Below are 19,374 nucleotides of genomic sequence, written 5' to 3' on the forward strand. Positions count from 1 at the left end.
ATTCCTTCTTAGGAAAATAAATATTCCCATTTGGTCAAAAGGTGTCCCCCCAAAAACAGAGGGCATTTCCTGACGGTTAATTACGTCCTAAAACTCAAACGAATGCAGATGTTTATTGTTAACACAAATTTTTTTTAAAAAAATACGCTCTCCGGTCATAAGATTCCATTTAATTCATCAGTGTGCATACCTGAAGTGCTATGTTGCCTACATTCGGTTTTCTTGGAAGAGATACTAAAAGGACACGAATCAACACGGTGTATTTCAGCTGAACCATTCCTTTTATTTAAATCATTCTTTCTTTCCAAGGAACTCATACACCTACTGACAAAGTTTGTAAAAGAATGCCATCCATCTTTTATTTCTCTCTCATGTCTTCGTTGCTTGGATCTGATCTGTTAATAAAAAGAAACAGTCTTAATACAAGTAAGATTAATTCTTGCTGTATTTTGCTTTTTGAAAACATAACCCAGCATGTCCAGGTTACAGAACTACACCCATAGATATTTTGGTGTAGTTACAATAATGGGGGACAGTGCAGTTAGAGAGCTGTTTTCAACTTGCTCTCTCATCCACTTCTGAAATTCCTCCACAGCCAAGTTGCTTTCCCTGAATGTTGCTAATTAAATGGGAAGACTCTTCCACATAATTCAGTTTTCATCTTTTTCAGGGTTATAAGGCAACTTTGATGAGACTAAGGCCTGGAAGTTACGAAGTACATATTTCAATTCCTTCTACACATTTCAGCTTCCACATAAGTAAACATGAACTAACTCCCCAACAGCAAGGGATTTAAAGTTTGGTTTTTAATAACTCTCATGAAAACTTCTTTGCTATGAACAGCCACACTTCTCCACACTGCTGCCCGACTGCCACTTCTAAATTCACTTCCGACATTGCCTTAGTTAGCAAAAATATACTGCATCCCCATTGCAAATTGTGGAAATCAGCACAATTTTCCCCACTAATAGGGAATGTGAGTTCAGTTTAAACTGTTGTGAGACAGATTAGTTTCACTCTACTGAAGATGTGTTGGTTGCGATAGTAAGCCATTACAAAATGGGGAAATATGCAAACTTGGCCTTCTCTAGGGAAAAAAGGCAAAACCTCCTGTCCCTCTCTCCTCAAACCTGTGAACTACCTGTAATGGGTCTGCAAAAGGTAGATAAGGAAGCATGGCTGTTTACAAGAACTGTGCATTCACTAACCAGGTGTCATTTCCTTCACTGAATTTTATGGCACCCTCAAGTGCCATAGGGACCCTCAAGTGGTCTAGGAATGATCAGGAGAATCACAGTAAAAAATTTCTTTTAATATCGAAGCCTTCACCCAATAAAAGTATAATTGCCAAACTGCATGTGCTTAGGAAACAACAGTTTAAATCCAACTCCTCTTTAGCTTCTGAGGACACTGAGCCAGGGAGTTAAAAGCAATTCTTTTAGATAAAGCCCATTGATTATCAGCTCAGAAAATTAAGTTTAACAACCCATGAGAAGTGAATACCTATGAAGTGAATAGCTATGTGAGTGACAGCAGAAGCACCTGCTTACCGTGCTTAAAAATCTACATATACAGCATCAATATTTTGTCAGAAAATAATTAGACAAGCATTTGACATTCTTTTAAGTAGTTCGAAGCTATGTACAAAACCATCAACTCAAAATTTGGGTCAAAACTTAGAAGGTTTCTCAAAGACAAGCAGAAAATCACAGCAAAATATTACAAAACCAGAATGATATCTGAAACTAGGAAGTAATATCTGATTTGGAATCTCTCTATGATAGGATGGTGGAGGATGTACTGCTTTTCTTCTGTAGGGTAGTAAATCTCTTTGTAAAGATAAATTATTGGCTAGTATGCCTTCCTCAGAAAACATGACCAAATGTTCCTGTAGTCTGTAATAACACAGCAAAATAAGCCATCTCATTCTAATGAGCAGTAAGGATTCTAATTGGAAACGACAGTCTGGTATCCACAGATAAGTGGAGATATACAATATAGCTACATTTTGAAGGAAATGCAATCAGCGGCACCACCCCTGGAGCATCGCTGACATTGTGCGGCTGCCACAGCACAGAATGCCCCGGGACAGAGACACTGTCTTGCAGGTTCTCACTCTACTACGCTACCTAATACACTCACAATGTAAGCATGGTAAATTAGGGAGCTAAAATTAGGATGAGTCTGCCAAAACAATACCACACGTCACTATTATATACATATAGCAGTATACCGGAGGAGGAAAGAGACCAGATCCTTACAAACATACAACAGAAGGATAAACAGCATCCATACCAAGTTTGTCATTAATCTGTATATGTAAAACATCATCTAAGATGGATCTGATACTTTTTTTATGTAGCTGAGAATGTCTGTGTATGCTATATCATTATAATGTAAGCTGTTCTTATTTTGGCTCTAGATTAAAGAACTGAATAATCAAAACTAGTGGATTTGTCTGTGTACTTTGCTTATTTTTCTAGCCTGCTTATTCACCATTTCCTGAGACATAATATTAAGATATGTAAAACTCAGACAGGAAGAATAAATTAAAGAAAAAAATGAACTACCACAATAATAAACTGAAGTTCAGAAGCACCTGGCATTGTTATTGTCTACAAGAAATGGTGTTCCGCTGTTTGCAAGGGTATGCATTAACATTTCATAGCACACACTTTTGCCAGAGAAACTGACATGGTCTTTTAATGTACATTGAGGAGGTAAATGAAAGGCAAATATGAGACAGAGCATTAGTACTCACTGTGTAATTTGATCTGACAGCAGAAGTGGACAGAAAGAAAACAAAGGAAATAATAAGGGAAAAACCTTATAAAATGAAAAAGTTTAACAGAATGAAATACAGCAAGAGAATTACACATGATATACCTTGGAGCCAATCCACACCTTCTTGTAATCCTTCTCCTTTAAGAGCATCACTGGCACTGAAAGAAACAAACCAAGTTATGAAAACATTGTGAAAATACCAGTTTTAGAGGAGTCATTGCTATACCTGTAATTTATAGAATTACAAAGTAACATCAAGTACAGTTTCCTTCACATGGAGAAGGCTGCTTCGCAAATGACATATTCTAGATATCTTCCCAATATGGAAACACCATTTCAAGATATGATCTATTTTATTGCCAGTTTCAAGGCAGAGGAATCATTCCTAGAACATGAGGCGTTCTGGAAGAGCTCCGACACAAGGCAGCCACATTGTTCTGCAGCACCTCCACGTAGATATCTAACTCCCTCCTCAGAAAATGGTAAAAAGATATGTCTACTGTTTACAACAACAGCAATGAAGCAGCACCTTTCCTCCACCCACTCAGTTCCTGTATACAATGAGGATGTTGCCAGTACTGGAGAAAGAAAGTATAGTGCCTAAATAGATCATGGCAACAGCCAGCCTAGGAGTGTCTCTTAATGTATATTAAGATTAAGCTACACTGGGAACAGTGTAAATCTACCCTTTGAATCACAAGGGTGTAACTGTTTAAAGGCCCCTCATTGTGCAGCTTACAAAAACTAGCACCACAGTGAATGTGGACTGTTACTGAGGTTAGCTATAAAATTATCTTTCAAGTAGCTTGGCAATTCATCAGTGCAATTTCTATGACAAAAAGCAGTGAGCCCAAAACAACACCCCAAGTTTAATGTTAAAAGGCTTAAGATGAAAATTGTGGTTTTCAGCAGCATTTAGCTGCTGCTTTCATATTTATTTATAATATCTGAGGATTTGAAAATGTACATCCTTCAGAAAGACAGATACTAACTCCTATAACTAAAAAAAAACCCCAAATATCACAGGGTACAATGAGAGTACAATGTCACTTTGAGTTCACACAAGAACAGGTTACTAAGGGGCCTTTCAACAGTAGTTTACTAAAATATCTGCAGAGTGGAAAAAATTCTAAAGGTTTTATTGTTGATATTCTGAAACCTGCAAGGCACACTAGCAGAAGAACTCTGATAACAATTCTACGCAATTTCCCAGACAAAAAATAACAGCAACTATTCTTCTGATAAGAAAGCTGCTTTCTGATTTCACTGCAAGTCCTCCATTTAATTATTTGTGTAATAGTTCTATTCTGAAAATTTTCAAATCACAGTCTACATGAATGCACTGTGCCTTTAAAACAAGTTTCATAGTAGGTATTGTAATGTTACTACTGTTTCCACATGTGGTGTCACAGCATTTTATCTGATCTAGTTTGTTATATAATATTGAGTGGCATGACAGAACTAAAATCTGAATGTAGAAATTAATACTAATTAAAGGATAGAAATAAAAAGGGAAATTTACCAGATATGCCAGGGCTTGTCTTTGATGTTTTCTAATGACAATAACTGAGATACTTTCACAGATGATATTGCATCCCTGAGGTCCATCTTGTTAGCGAAGAAGAGAATGGGCAGTCGACGGTGCTTAACATCTAGGCATAAGAAGAAGTAAAACTATCATGACATCATGCAACACTTATTAATCTCTGCAGGTAATAAGCTACAAAAAAATACAAGAAGATAGTTTACTCACCTGTAACTGCACTTCTCTGAAGGTTGTATCCTACCAAGATGCAGACTGTTGGGGCACGTGGCCTCTGGTTCATGCTTCAAGAACACTCAACATTTCTGGCAGGCTTTGGGATCTTCCACCCCCTCTACCACTAACCTTATACATACATTTAAAGCTGTAGGTATATATTGCTAGTGAAGCTGAGGAACAGGAGAGCAAACTGCCTACAAATACTGAACATCTCTGCTTACTGAAGACTGGATGTATAAAACACAAAAAAATTATTTGTGTTCATTCATATCCTCACAAAAGCAGTTGCATAAGGGTAGTCTGAATTATCCTTTAGTATCCTGGAAAACATCCATGAATTCATAAAATAGGAAAAAAAAAATGCACACGCCTGGATGTCCCTTATCCTACCTTAATTTGAACAAAGACTTCTTTTATAGAAGCTCTTCTCAGCTAGCAGTGAGAATTACAGACAAAAACAAGTAGCCTGACAATTTCTGGCACACTTAAACATGTAAAAGCATAAGCCTCTCTGATTACCACAAGGACTAGCGAGTCATTGAGAAGGAAACCAAGTATATTCTCCTCAGCCTCGCAGATGTAGAGCTCCTGAAACATTACCAGCTCTAAGAATTTTTCACATTATTTAAACAAAGGGTGAGTTACAGGATTAGAGAAAATCTAAAATTGAGTCTATCAATCAATTCCTGACAGGAAAGGAACTTAAAACCCCCCTATGATGAAAATTGCTATACAGGCTTTTTTTTAAAATAGTAAAAACAGAAGCTTATTTCACACAGGAAATAAACTAAGTATTTATTTAAGAGCTTCAAATATAAGCTACCTGGCCCCTTCTTGAGTAGGGAAACAAAACAAGAAAAACCCAAAAAGTGTCAACGCTGAAGTGGTTCCAGTCTTCTCAGTTGTGTTCTTTTTAAATCCTCTATGAAACATTTCCACAAAATCAGTGGAGATAACAATATTGCCACCGCTACTCAGAGATCATGAGTGCTGACTGAAATGCTGACAATTTTCACAATGATTTACTCTACTGGAGCTCTAACACAAATCAAAGGCCTCAAAATACAAGAAAAGAATGTAATTACAACTCTCTTTCGATTGCATAGTTGAATAGCTTTTCTGTCCTGACTGAAATTTCTACACTAATCTATAGTATAATTCAATGAACCCTGCTACCCACAGGTTGCAGGTCATGAATACATTAAACCCACAAAAATTAGTTGACATCACATATGCAAAGAGCCAAGTTAATAAAGGAATTTTCAGTGCTTTTTTAAAGCAATTTAAAAGTGGTACAACCTACCCACATAGACTCATAAATGTATATTTAAAGTTGTTTGCTAAATAAACAAATGGTTGCAGATACTTAGATTATTTCCCACCTTATGACATTATTTCCTATTATGCAGTATTTCCCTCTGCTATGTTTTTTACGGTTATTAATGGAAAGCTAGTATTTCCTAGTTGCAAATATTTATAACACATTAAAAAAATAATCAACTGTACACTAGAAATGCATGATGTGTAGTTTTATACAAGTAATTCAAATTTCTAGAAATTTCATTTTATTTTAGAAGCATGTGCTTGAGGTCAAGTGACCCAAAGGTTAATATCTAAACAAGTAATCTATAGACTATCATCTTACAAAATGCTGAAGAATGAATCTTGCTAAAAAAAATAACATGATAACAGTGATCATTAAACAAGCCCTTATTTGTAGAGTGCATTGTCCACTACATAAGTAAAAATAATTTATAGTTCTGATTCATAAAAATTTCCCAGATAGTATAACTTCTAACCCCATTGATGCTTCACATTACACATTCCCTTTCACCAGAAAACCTCAGGTAAACTCTGAGAAAAAGAGAGGGAACTGTTTTACTGAAGGATCGCTAAGATTTTCAGAGGCAGGAGTTGATTCAAGGTTGTTATCCTGCATCCATTTAAACCTTAAATAAACATGTAAATTTAAACCAGTCCAGGAGGTTCACAAAGGCAGAAGCATAGATAGGGAGAAAGTAGGGTATGCAGGAAGAAAAGCAGAATAGTAATACAAATGAAAATATTGATATAGTAAACCTGTTATAAATTGATTCGGGTAATAGCTACTTTTATCAAACATTACCACTAGAAGAACTTTTTATTCTCTTTGGTTCTCTTAGATGTGACCTATCAAAATCCAAAGCAATACAACAGAACACTCTTGCTGCACTTGAGCTAAGCTCCCTCAAATCAGAAATACAAAACTGCCCTTTCCTGGTTCTAGGGAATGTACTAGGTGGTCACAGTGTTGTGATCTCTCAGAACTAGAAGACACAAACACATCAACAACTGAACAGCACTGACCTGCTAGATCAGCATTAATAACCTATTAATGCCTACATGAAAAGTCCCACCTAACCTTGCATCTCCTCAGTTTCAACATTTTCACTCTTTTGCCTTCTAATAAACCAGTAACTTAGTACAGCAGGCTTTACCTCCCACCCTTGGTCCATTTTACCAATGGAATCACCTTTTACTGTGGTTAATACCTTTGGTACAAAGTTTCCTGGTTTCTAAATAATCCACCTGCAGCCTCTGGCTCAGCTCATCCTCTCCTTTGACCTTTGCAAGACTGTCTTTTCACCATCTGCATTTGAAGTGGCCCATACCCTTGAACATGGAATTAGGAGGGCCAAATCAGCTCACATACACTCTACTACAGCTTTTTGGTTGAAGAACTAATCTATTATATGCAGTCTGCATGGAAAACAAAAACATAGTAACATAATTGCCCCTTTCATGGGTTAGAAACACAAGTCAGCTTCTCATTTCTTACTTTCAGCATGGTGAGCCCTTAAGACTCTACAAGCTTAATAAATAAATAAGAAAATACAGGATTATTTCACTTCTAAATTTTACGCATGTAGTTTTATAGTCTGGTTAATCAGAGCAACTAACTAAAGTGCTCAAAATCAAAGTCAAAATTGCTTACAAAAAGATTCCAATAATGCTGGCTATATGGAAGAGGAAAGAAGCGAAGTATTGGTTGATCTCAGAACTTAATTTAAAATGTGTCCCCTCATGTAAAAAAACCCAAATCAAACACCCTATACCTAATCTCACAATCATGAATTGTCTCATATTCTCTTCTATTCCATGTATCCTTTTATAGGCAATTGGAACTGACTGGTATAATTATCCATCCTTATTTATGAAGTGTAATAACAAGAAATACAACAAAGATGAAGAAAAGAAATTAAAAGTAATGCTACAGGAATTAGCTGTCTTAATGGAAAAAAATGGACAGGGAGATTCTTTTTTGTATGTGTTTGTCATCATATACAGTGTCTCCAGCTTCGAAAGCGTCCAAGTCGATTTTTCCTCAAACAATGCACCTTGTGCTCTATATTGACTAATGAGAGACCAATCCAAGTCTTCGCAGGCAACTGAAGTATGATCAGTTTGCAAATGTGAATAGGCATTAAAAAAACCCCAAACTTACTGAAGACTATCAGTGTTCCAGTATTCATGAATGGCTAAAATACTTGTAAAGTACTCAGAATGCAGAATGTGTCAAATAAGAAGGGTTTCCTTAAGACAACATAACAAATATGGAGACAGAAGGGGAAAAAAGCCTCCTTACCTGGATGATTCAGAAGAGTGTTAAGTTCTTCTTTGGCCACAACCATTCTTAATTTGTCACTGCTATCAATAACAAAAATAATGGCTTGGCCTTCTCTGCATAACATAAAAAGAGCAAAGAGGCAAATCATAGGTTCTCTTAAACTGTCATTAAGAAAAGACTTCAGAAGAAACACCAAAAAAAAAGCAAACAAAACTGATTTTTTCTCCTCTAATTTTTGTTCTTGTTATTTACCATTAGCATTTGAATCCAGTCTTATTTCTGAAATTCAACCTTTTGGTAACCTGCATTTCTCTTTTTTTTTTGAGACATGAGGTTGTTAGCTGCACAACTTATACAAGGTTCCATCTACACGGACCCTTCAGAAAAGCTTCATTTATCTACTGAGGCTGAAAAATGAACTTTGAAAATGTAACCAACTGCTATTCTGACAGTGCAGTCAGACAGACATGTTTTTTGTAGAAATTATTTATTTCCCACACTAAACCAAGTTTATGTAGAGAAAGGTCAGTTACCTTTTTTGAAAAAAAACTGTTTGCAAAGCTCTTTAACAACTAAGCATATGCAGATTAATTTAGCTTTTATAAAAGTATGCATAAACAGGACTTTTTTTTGTTTTGAAAAACAGGTATAAACTTTCAACTATTTCAAATTACTAAGATTTTTTGCTAGCAATATGACCACAATCACAACATGCATACATGCTGTTCAACTCCTATTTCAGGATATTAGTGATATTTTATGACTTGATGTTTCATTTATTGAAATTTATTTGAAAGAAAAATACAGTCTGACCAATTCAGATGAACATTTATAAACACACACAAGAAGTATTGTTAATTTACATTTTAATGCAGTATTCAGTTCTCCTTCGTTTTAGGTTTCTCGGAGACACCATTGCATTGTTCACTCTCTAGCACCATCTACCTTTGTATTTTGATAAGAAACAGTCCTAGACCTACTGAAAACCAGAAATAACTTGACCAACCTAAGATTGTGTGAGAAGGCCCATTCTTTTCTGAAGCACAGTGGAACTTTAACAGCAAATAAAGATTTTCCTTATTAGCTGAGAATGCTTAGGTATTTTTCAGGTTTCGTGGTGTTTTTTGTGTGTGTGTTTTGTTGTTGTTGCTTTTGTGGGTTTTTTTTTTTTTTTGTTTTTGTTGTTGTTGTTTTGTTTTTTTTGGTTTTTTTTTTCCCCTAGAGGAATCAAAAGTCCCAGCATGTATTTACTATCAAAAATAACTTCAAAACCAAGTAACAGTAATAGGGACACAACATAAGTTTACATTTAAGACAAGTGTACTTTGAGGACATCCTAGAAGATAGCTTCAAACCAAAGAAAAGTACTTCAAGTACTCTGAAGCAACTGCTTAGACACAAATACTTCATCAGATTGGATTGCCATTTTGCAATTCTTGCAAAATTGTATCTTCCTTAACTTTATAAACTGAACAGTTATATCATTCTTAGAAGTTAATCTTAAATACATGACTACTGTACCAGATCAGGAACAGAGGTGGATACAACCACACATTTCTCTGTCAGCATGACCTAAGAAACTTCCCTTACTGTTAAGAGGAAAAAAGCAGTTTATGCAACACAAGGGATAAGTTACTGTGTTAAATACAGCAGTCAGAAAGATTACTTACTTATGAAGCACTCGGCTGGCATTCTGAGAGCAGCCTAAGGGCATCAGTTATTGATGAAAAGTTTTGGGAGACATAAGTCTAACACACTTTAACAAAGAAGATCTCCTACCCACATAACAAGTTTTCAAATTGCTAAAACATTTTGCACAGAAAGGAGATAAACTGTTAATCCTCAATTAAAGACTACTTTAAGCTCTATCACATTAAATACTAATATTTAATCAATATTATAATATTCAGAATTTATCTGTTCTATTTCTCCAAGCTATTTCTGTGTTGTTTACCACGGTTCACCTTATTTAGATCAGCAGCAGGTATTACAAAATAACAATGAGAAAATTTAAATGAAGATTCACATTTCATTAGAAGCTAGAAAAACAGAAAATTGTGCCTATTACCAATAAGGCTACCATAGTGTTATGAAGTACAGTGAATATACAGCTTAATAATAATATCTAAGAATACTTGGTCAAATTTTTAGTTACATGTGTCTTACTCTTTGAGGTTAATTTCCCTCGCCTCTAAAAATCTCAGCCATCAGCCACTATCTTTTGGCACTTAAGTCACTTACCTACACAAGAATAGAAAAATAGGAAACTTAACTCATCTCTGTCCTTTCTTACAGGATTTTTTTTCTGTTTTCAACATTTAAATTCCACCTCCAGTAAGCTCCCTCAGTCTTTGAGTCAAAAAGACCCCAAAAGGATGCTGATTAACAAAAATATAAATATTTTCATTTTTTAGAATGGAAAGAAAAGTTGTATTTATCCAGAATGACCTTCCCAAACACCAGGTGTAAGTCTTCTCTGAATAATTTCTAGCCACTAGGTACTATCGTACTTCTGTTTAAATAACATACACAACAGCTAGTATGAACAACAATGCTTTAAAATAAGTGATAGGCTTACTTGTAGTAATGTTCCCAGAGGTTTCTGTATCTCCCTTGACCTGACATATCAAACACTGTAAAAGACAAACTGCAAAGAAAAGAACTGTATGAGGCATAGAAACAAAGAACAAAATCCAAACTCAAACTGTTTTATTTGCCACCCTGGAAAAGATTCCCAAAGGAACTCCGGTTACTCTATCTACCCAGTTTTGCCATCTTATAGAAATATTTCACAATGGAAAATGTGTTTATTCTCTGAATAAAAACTAAACCAATTATAAAAAGTTAAATCAAATACAAAATAAGCTCCCATTCAGCCTCTCTTTTTATCATGTTAGTATTGAATATTATTTATAATGTTGAATAAATGAAATTCAGATGAGCCATTACTTAAAAACCATAGCCTGTCTTAAACTCTGTCCCTAGACAGGCACCAATAGCATCCAAAGGTTTCTGTATGCAAAATAAAAGGCTTAAAAAAAAAAAAAACCCAAAACGCCATAATTCTACCTTCAGAAACAAAAATCACATTCCTGTAATAACAGGTTACCTCAGACGACAGAGCTACAAAGGGTAGTCTTTGCAACTTTGATATTTCACCCAAATGCTAAATATAGCAAGTCAACTTAAAGAACATTATGAAAAATTCTGATCCAGTCCTGAAATGTCTACAGAGGCAACACTGAATTCCTTATTAGGCTTTCCTGATTCGAGTAGTCCCAAAAAGCTCCCCAAGTAGAAGCCATACCAAAATCAGGAGGTTTAGAGAAGGAAGCTCTCCAAACATCCTTTCAGCTCTATATCCAGGCATCATCTGATTCCACACTAGCTGCTCTGCCATGTATAAAGTTAGTAGCAACCCCAAACAATGTTTTGATTGTAACAATAGATCAATAGTTTTTTGGTTTGGTTTTTAGTCATTCTACATGGTGCATTTGCAGGTCTTCTCTCTTACTACAGGATCAGAATAAAGGAAAGCAATATAAATAGTTTCACATTCTCACACAGCCAAATCCTAAACGTGTCTTATGTGCTTTACTGAGACAGAATACGGTTGTTGAGCCTCCTATAAAAATATGAAACCTATCAATCCCACATGTCAGCTCAAGGAAGAAACAATTTTCTCACAGACCTCTCGTCATCCAGTGGGGCATGCTGCATGTTTTCAAGAACGACTGCACCCATTAAAAACATGTTGTGAAGGTTACATAATAATAAAATAGCATCTAATGTTACCTCCTTAAAATATCTTCGTCTCATAACATTCTTCAATCTTAGCCTTCATTCAAAGAATGATTTCTTCCTCCTTTTCCTGACCTTTGCCCCTGTCATCTTTACATTGCTATGATTGTAGGCACATCTTTCATTTAATGAGATTAGACTGCAATCTCTTCAGACTTCCTCCAGTGAGAGTGCTTAATGGAATATAGGTTACCATCTAAGCAAATGTCTCTCCTCAAGTCTGTAACAGCACTCTATTCTAAAAATTCTTAACAGACAGAAATAAGATGCTTATGCACACTATTGCAAAACTGTATTGGTTTTTTTTGTTTTGTGTTGGGTGTTTTTTGTGTATGTGTTGTGTTGGGTTTGTGTGTTTATTCTCAAACACAGTTTTATAGCAGCACAAAATATACAGAATATATGCTAACACTGTCAGTCCTGGATCATGATTAGGACTCCTACGTACTACAGCATTTGAGTAAACTGCATGTCATGTCATTATACCACCACACATTATACATGCAAGTAAAAGAGGTAATTAAGTCCAACTATTGTATATTAATTACTACTGCTAAATGGAGAAAATGAAAGAAACAACTACCTCGATGTCTTGAATTTCTCTATACTGAATCCTATTGTTGGAACGATGTCCTGAGTCTGAGCCTTTAAAAGAAAGTACAAATTTTACAATCAAGTTAGAAAATGTAAATACTGAAATATATTTGAAACATGAACACATTACAGATCTATTTTTCCCCAAACTGTGCAATACAAAGACTTTCTACAAATTCAGATACTTTATACTGAAAAAGTTCCTAAATTCAAAACATCAGGGGTTTATATTTTCTAGGAAATACAGTGAATGCATTGAAGTTGAAGCCTTAAGAGTTAGATTCTACCCTTTACATTAGTCCTTGTTTACTATTATTAGTATGGGTGGATATTACCTATGAAATAAAAAGTACAGAGGCTAAGATGGAAGATAATAGCTTGAAGATTATGACTGAGGTCAAAGTTCACAATATTTGTGCACTTTGGAAATCACAATGTGAACCCAAATAAGTCTACACAATACCCCAAGCCTATCAGATAAAAGAGGGTATAGTTCTATCAAAATAGTAGACTGGCCATATCCCCAGCTTCTATCCACAGGCTGGAGGAGCCTATTTGACTTTGGGAATTATACAGCAGACATTACACAATGGCCTCAGCATAACTCTATCCAAACTACCAGACCACTGGAAGAAATCACCATTTACCACAGAGGAACAGCCAAAACATAAAGCATTATTAATAGATCAGTCTGATAACCAGGTTTACTGTTGAGCTAGCCAAGGAACTTACCAGCTAAGTTGGTACAACAGAATAGCTCCTTTAAGAAGCATTGATACTGAGCAGGGAAAAAGGTCACATTCCTTTGAGCTGTCTGGGAAAGTGACATGCAATCCTTTTACAGACTTTCTAGAGCCCCTTATTAAAAAAAAAAACTATAAGCAGTTGACTCTTCGCATTCAACAGAAGCAAGCTTAGCTTGTTCACCTGCAGCTTCAATATGAAAAGGGCATTCCACCATCATAAACAGTTCAGCCAGTAGTTCCTGTCACCAAGGGAAAATTTGTGCAGAGTAGAAGAGGTGTTATTTCTTTAACATTTATTTCAAATGGATTTTTCAAGCCCAGAAGAAACAACTGCAAACAGATGGAAAAACACTTGTTCTTGCCAGATATCTAATACATTGCTTCCAAGGCAAAGTAGCAGTTCTTCTTAAGAAGACTGGGTTGATCTAGAGCCCAAAATCACCTGTCCATTGAACTTACTAAAAACAAATTAATCAATTCTGATCTCATGACATTTGTTGCACATTAGAGAATGTCAAGTCCTGCAAGGATAGGACTTACACAAGTTGTATGCAAAGGTACCCACATGTGACACAAAGCATCACATTAAATAAAAACATTCAGAAGTAAATTCTCATTATACGATTTACAGTAAAGCAAACAAATTCTATTTATTCTACTTGTGTGATTCTTTTTGCACCTTCTCTGATACCTATTATTGTGATAAATCTTGAAGTCTGTGTTAAACTTTAGTTAGGAATCCTTTAGTACTTAAGGCATGACATAAAAGTCCTGCTACAACAAACGTCTCAAAAATTACTTAAATATATAATTTGGCTGGTACAAATTTTAGCATTTCCTCAAAATGATGATTGGCAGCAGACAGTAAGCACTTCATAGTCTTTCTTTATAAATCTATTTAGTTTTCAGCAGAAGAATAATTGCCAGGAATGGAAGAGTAGCAGACTCTTTACCATGTTGCATTTTTTAAACAATGTCCAGTGGTACTCTTCAGGAAAACTTCAATGGAAATTAAAAAACAAAAGTTGTGTCCTGATGCAAAAGATGCATATAACCAAGAAGCACAAGCCTCTGGCTTTGCACATGCCAACCAAAATTCATCTATTTCTGTTCTGTAAACATACCTAGAAACAAGGTAATCCTGCTTTAAATTTTGCTCAGAATAATATGCACTCTTAGTGGCCTGAAACACTTTTCACTGGATTAATGGACTTTAAGTATAAATGCTACTTATTTTTACAGGTATTGTGCTTTAAAAATGCTTAAGGCACCACTGTGTGCATCTTCACGTTATTTCCTATTTTATTATTTATTATATACTTACTAGTTTTCAGGAAGAGATTAAAATAAACATGATGAATTTAGAAAAGTACAAATTCCTATACAACTGTATTAATCTCAAATGTTTGACACATCACTTGTAACTGCAATCCTGTAGCAATTATTTAAGTGACTTATGAAAACTGTCTCAGATCCTGATTTCAGCCATCATAAACCCTTCCTTATTATGTGATCTTAGAAAAAATGTGCCACACTGACAGTGTTTTTTTGGGAAATGTTTTCATAATATGCATGTGGGTGCTTACATTTAGTTTTAGTTAGTTGGAAACTCTTAAAACAGATTTGTTTAACTATACTAAATAAAAAAATCTCTTCACATCTTTTCCATAGTAACATTTAGTATAACAGCATGCAAAACTAGTTTAAACAAACATCAGCTCTGCAGTAAAAACATCAACCGTGTACTAAATAGGCTACTTACATTTGAAGGTTTAAGTTTATTTATGATAGTTGTTTTGCCGCTATTGTCCAAGCCAAGGCACAAAACGTGAACTTCCTTTTTCTTCAGCCCCAGCCATCCCGCTAGCTTGTCAAACAATCCCATAATTCTGGTTCAAGTACACAGGGATCACCTGTTGTTCAGAAAATCAGAGAAGGAGATAGCTGTTGAAAAAGCTCGACATGTACGGCAGCGCTGGCACAGTAGGTGGGCATGGGACTAAGCAGTTCTTAAACTTTTAAAAGGACAATGTGAATAAGACACCATACAAACACTGTCACAGCAGGTTTCCTTGGTACACTAAGCAAATGGAGTGTAAGCTGATTATGGCGAAGAGGCCTTGATACAAAAGTAGATTGGCCGTTTATAGCCCTGTCTATATAATGCAATGTCCTTGATTCACTGGGTAGCAACGTTGCCATCATTCTGAGCAGTGCAATCAGGAGCACAACTGCAACACCCCCTTACCTTCCACCAAACTGAAAAAAGGGAAGACCATTACATTTTGCTTCAAATTGTCAGTAGTCCAGTCAGTCATTATAATTTAGATGACACAGCAAAACAGTATTTCCCTTCTTCAGCACCTGCTATGTGATTTAGTGAACCCCAAAGCAAATAAAGTACCCTCTGTCAATTCAATTCAAACTCTAATTGTAATAGGCTTTGTTGACATTAACGCGTATAATTAGGAACTAATTCACTACAAATAGAAACTGAATATAATAGATCCAACAGACACAAAACCAGACACCATAACGTTCACCCACACCTCAGGTAGATGCCAAACTCCTACTCCTGCCCAGACACCGATTGAAGTTACCTGGCAGCAGCATATTCGCAGGAGCTTACAACACGTGTTCCCTTGTGGTACCTGGCTGAACACACTCTGCAAAGAGGATAACCCTTGTATTTCAGCAATCAGACAGCTGAAATATTTGTGATACATTCAATAATAAAGCATTTAATTAATGCCAGAGGAATTCTGTGGAGTGGTGAAGGCTGTTTTTTCCTCATAATAAAGAAAAAACACACAGCACTGGACAACTTAGATTGTGATCTTAATTACCCCAGAAAATCATGGCAGAATGAGGAAGAGGAAAAAAGATCAATGATAAATATTTGGTTTCACTTCTTCATTAACTGATTACAAAAGGATGATTAACTGCATTTTAATAGAAATAATTTTTAAATCTTTGAATTTAATGAAGTCACGTAAGCCATCACCATTGTTTACAATGTATTTTTCTAATTTTTTAATACATGTCCTTTTAAAATCTCTATCTAGTGCATTTTGATTCAAGACTGGTAGCCATCTACAGAGTGCCTATGTGTGTAACAGCTACACAGAGTTGTCACCAGATTAAAACAGGTCCAACATGAGGTATAGTAATTCCTTCAGAAAAACAAACAAACAAACAAACAAAACAACAACAACAAAAAAAGCTTTTTCTTCTAACTCTCCATGTTTTATGCCCCACTCCTTTTTTAATATACATACTACTCTGAAAGCAGATAAAGGCTTACTGTTCATTATCAAATTAATCTGACAAACCCTGCTCCAAAATGCATTACTTTCTAGTCCAATCAAGATCCTTATCTGCATACTCTAGACCAGTGGCATCAAACTCATTTTCACGGGGGGCCACATGAGCCTCACAGTTGCCTTCAAAGGGACTAATGTAATTTTAGGACTGTATAAAAAGTGTGAAAATTAGTTTGAAACCTCTACTCTAGACAATAAGGTCAAAAAAACCCCTTACAGGTACACTTAGAAAAGGATTAAATGCAAGCATTTAAAAGATATTTCTAGGGATTTACTTTAAACCCCAAAGCCTAAATACACATACTTTGACAACAGTTCTAGAAACATTTTAATTACAGCCATTTTTTGTAGGAATTTTTTCATAACAGTTGGCAAAGTCATTATTTAAGAATATAACGAGGAAAAACGTATCCCTGACTTCTTGCCCTGCCCCTCTTCTCCCATTATTTTCCTCAGTTGTGGAGAGTTACAGCAGTTACAGCTGACACAGGTTCCTTTTTTTGACAGCTGATATTTAGTCTACAATGCTATATACCACAGGCTAGACAGGCACTCAAATTATTAAAAGTTTTGTCCAAGAACTTGTTATCAGAGTCCATAAAGCTTTACTGAGAACTGTAAGCCTGTCCGAAGCATGAGAGATTAACGCTTGTCGTGAGTACCCAGGCTGCAAAACTCTCCAAGATAAACCAGTCATGTAAAGCGTTTAGAGAAGTGGGGAGCCGCTGCCAGGCAGAGGTGCCTGGGCACGCACGGTTGCCTCTCTCTAGGGGCTGCCCAGCAAGAGATCACAACACGCTGTTCCAGTTATCAGCACGCTGAGCTGAAAGCGACAATCTGGAGAGTGACACATTAGTACATATCGCAGCTTTGAGTTTTTGAGTGGAATAGGCGGCCTGCAGAGGTCCCTTCCAAATTGAACGCCACTCTAAGTCAGGGGTGTCCAACTCGTTTGCACCCGGGGCCACAACAGCCTGGCGGTTGCCTTCAAAGGGACGAATGTAATTTTAGGACTGTATAAATGTAGATATTTATAAATCCTTATATAAAAGGCAACCGCGAGGCTGATGTGGCCCTCGGAGTAAATGAGTTGGACACCCCTGCTCTAAGCCCATTTAATTAACGTGGATCGCCCAAACGTAAACGTTGAGATACCAGGGCTGTCCGAGCCACGCACAGGAGACCCTTTCAGTTCAGCATCATTTAAAAGTCTAGCTACAGTTTCTCTCTATTTTTTTTTTTCAGGACTCCCGAATCCCACCGCACTCGGGGTGAGCGGGCAGGGAGCCAGGGCCCAGCACGACCCCAGCAGCGCCGGGAACCACAGCCGGGAAGCCCCCGGGCGACTGGGCTCCTCACCGCTGCCAGGAGGACAGACGGGGCTTCACTTCCCGCCGCCGAGCCCCCCTGGGCAGCACCCCTCGTAGCGGGCGCTCACGCCCCGGGCAGGGCGACAAAAGGCAGCGGGTGCGAGTCCCCTCGCCCAGGGTGGGGCACGGCTCCCGCACACGATACCCCACAGGAGGTCAGGCCCAGGCAGCACCCCGCAACTCCGGCTCCCGCCCTCCCCGCGGCCGCAGCACCGACCTCGGCCCGGGAGAAGTCGGCCGGGCCCGGCCGCCACGAACCGCTGCCGCCTGCGCCGTTGCCGAGGAAACCGCCACCCCGCCCCAACCAATCCCTGCCCAGTCGAGGCGTTGCTCCGCCTCCCCGCCCTCAGGAGCCCCGTCTCTTCCGGCGACGGTACCGGCGCGGCGGCCGCTGCCGGGGTTGAGGGGGCGGCGGGGTCTGGCGGGGTCTGGCGGGGTCTGGCGGGCTCGGCCCGGGCTGGCTCTGCCCGGGTCGCTCCCGGAGCCCCGGCTCGGGAACCTCGTCATCTCCGACAGTTCTGCGTGTTCCTGTGTCAGCTGTGCCCGGGCGCCTGTCTGGTACACCGGGCCGGCGTCGCAGGCTGATCACGCCTACGAACCGCGTTCGAGTCCGTCATGCTCTGCGTCCCTGGCTGTTTGTATCCCCACCCGTCTGCTTCTCTAGCGCAGCAGAGGAAGGAGCGCTCGGTCAGATAAAGCCTCTTGTGAAGAAAAAGCCCAATAAAACCATCACCAAGGGTGTCCGTTCCAATCTCTAACATTCCGTGGTTCTGTGTGTGATTCTGTGTCCATAGTAGCTCCTGTTCCTGCCGCGGGCAGTTTGGTGGAGCACAAATGTTCAGGGAAAATGTCACGCCCAGCTGGCGCTTTAGGTAATTACAGCAACTGGGTTTTGGGGAGGGGGCAGCTTGTTTAAACCGGACACAGTGCCTAGAGATACACTTTGGTAATTTTTTGCTGTGTAGCGCAGTTCAGTCAGGTGGGTTCTACGTCTGCTGTACAAACCTTAAATTACTTAGGTTGTCTTGAATTGGAAGGGACTCACAAGGATCATCGAGTCCAACTCCTGTCCCTGCACAGGACAACCCCACAGGTCACACCACGTGTCTGAGGGCCTTGTCCAGTCTCTTGAACACTGTCAGGCTTGGGGCCGTGACACCTCCCTGGGGAGCCTGTTCCAGGGCTCCACCATCCTCTAGGGGAAGAACCTTTTCCTAATGTCCAACCTGAACTTCCCCTGGCACATCTTCTGCCATTGCCTCGGGTTCTGTCACTGGTCACCAGAGAGAAGAGATCAGCACCTGCCCCTCCTCCTCCCCTTGGGAGGAAGCTGTAGCCACTATGGCGTCTCTCAGTCTCCTCCAGGCTGAACAAGCCCTGTGACTTT

At 38.2% G+C, this 19,374-nt stretch overlaps 1 protein-coding gene across 1 annotated transcript; it reads right to left on the reverse strand.

Moving 5' to 3' along the window:
• Window positions 1-203: 203 nt before the first annotated feature.
• On the reverse strand, window positions 204-18,268 carry ARL6 (ARF like GTPase 6). Its single transcript, XM_080344889.1, has 8 exons — window positions 18,205-18,268; window positions 15,057-15,207; window positions 12,538-12,599; window positions 10,732-10,800; window positions 8,172-8,266; window positions 4,307-4,436; window positions 2,887-2,942; window positions 204-395 (listed from the first exon to the last, which is right to left on the reverse strand). Exons 2-8 carry the CDS (start codon window positions 15,177-15,179, stop codon window positions 370-372), a joined length of 561 nt encoding a protein of 186 aa, XP_080201015.1. The 5' UTR covers window positions 15,180-15,207; window positions 18,205-18,268; the 3' UTR covers window positions 204-369.
• Window positions 18,269-19,374: the final 1,106 nt, after the last annotated feature.

This window comes from Nesoenas mayeri (assembly GCF_963082525.1).
Source record: "Nesoenas mayeri genome assembly, chromosome: 1".
Lineage (NCBI taxonomy): Eukaryota > Metazoa > Chordata > Aves > Columbiformes > Columbidae > Nesoenas > Nesoenas mayeri.

What these genes read in the sequence shown, in the direction of transcription:
- ARL6 (XM_080344889.1), bottom strand. Translation starts at nt 15,179, where the DNA reads ATGGGATTGTTTGACAAGCTAGCGGGATGGCTGGGGCTGAAGAAAAAG. An exon ending in CACTCTTCTGAATCATCCAG is followed by an intron (nt 4,437 to 8,171) that starts GTAAGGAGGCTT and finishes TCTTATGCCTAG; the next exon opens with ATGTTAAGCACCGTCGACTG. An exon ending in GACAAGCCCTGGCATATCTG is followed by an intron (nt 2,943 to 4,306) that starts GTAAATTTCCCT and finishes TGTTTCTTTCAG; the next exon opens with TGCCAGTGATGCTCTTAAAG.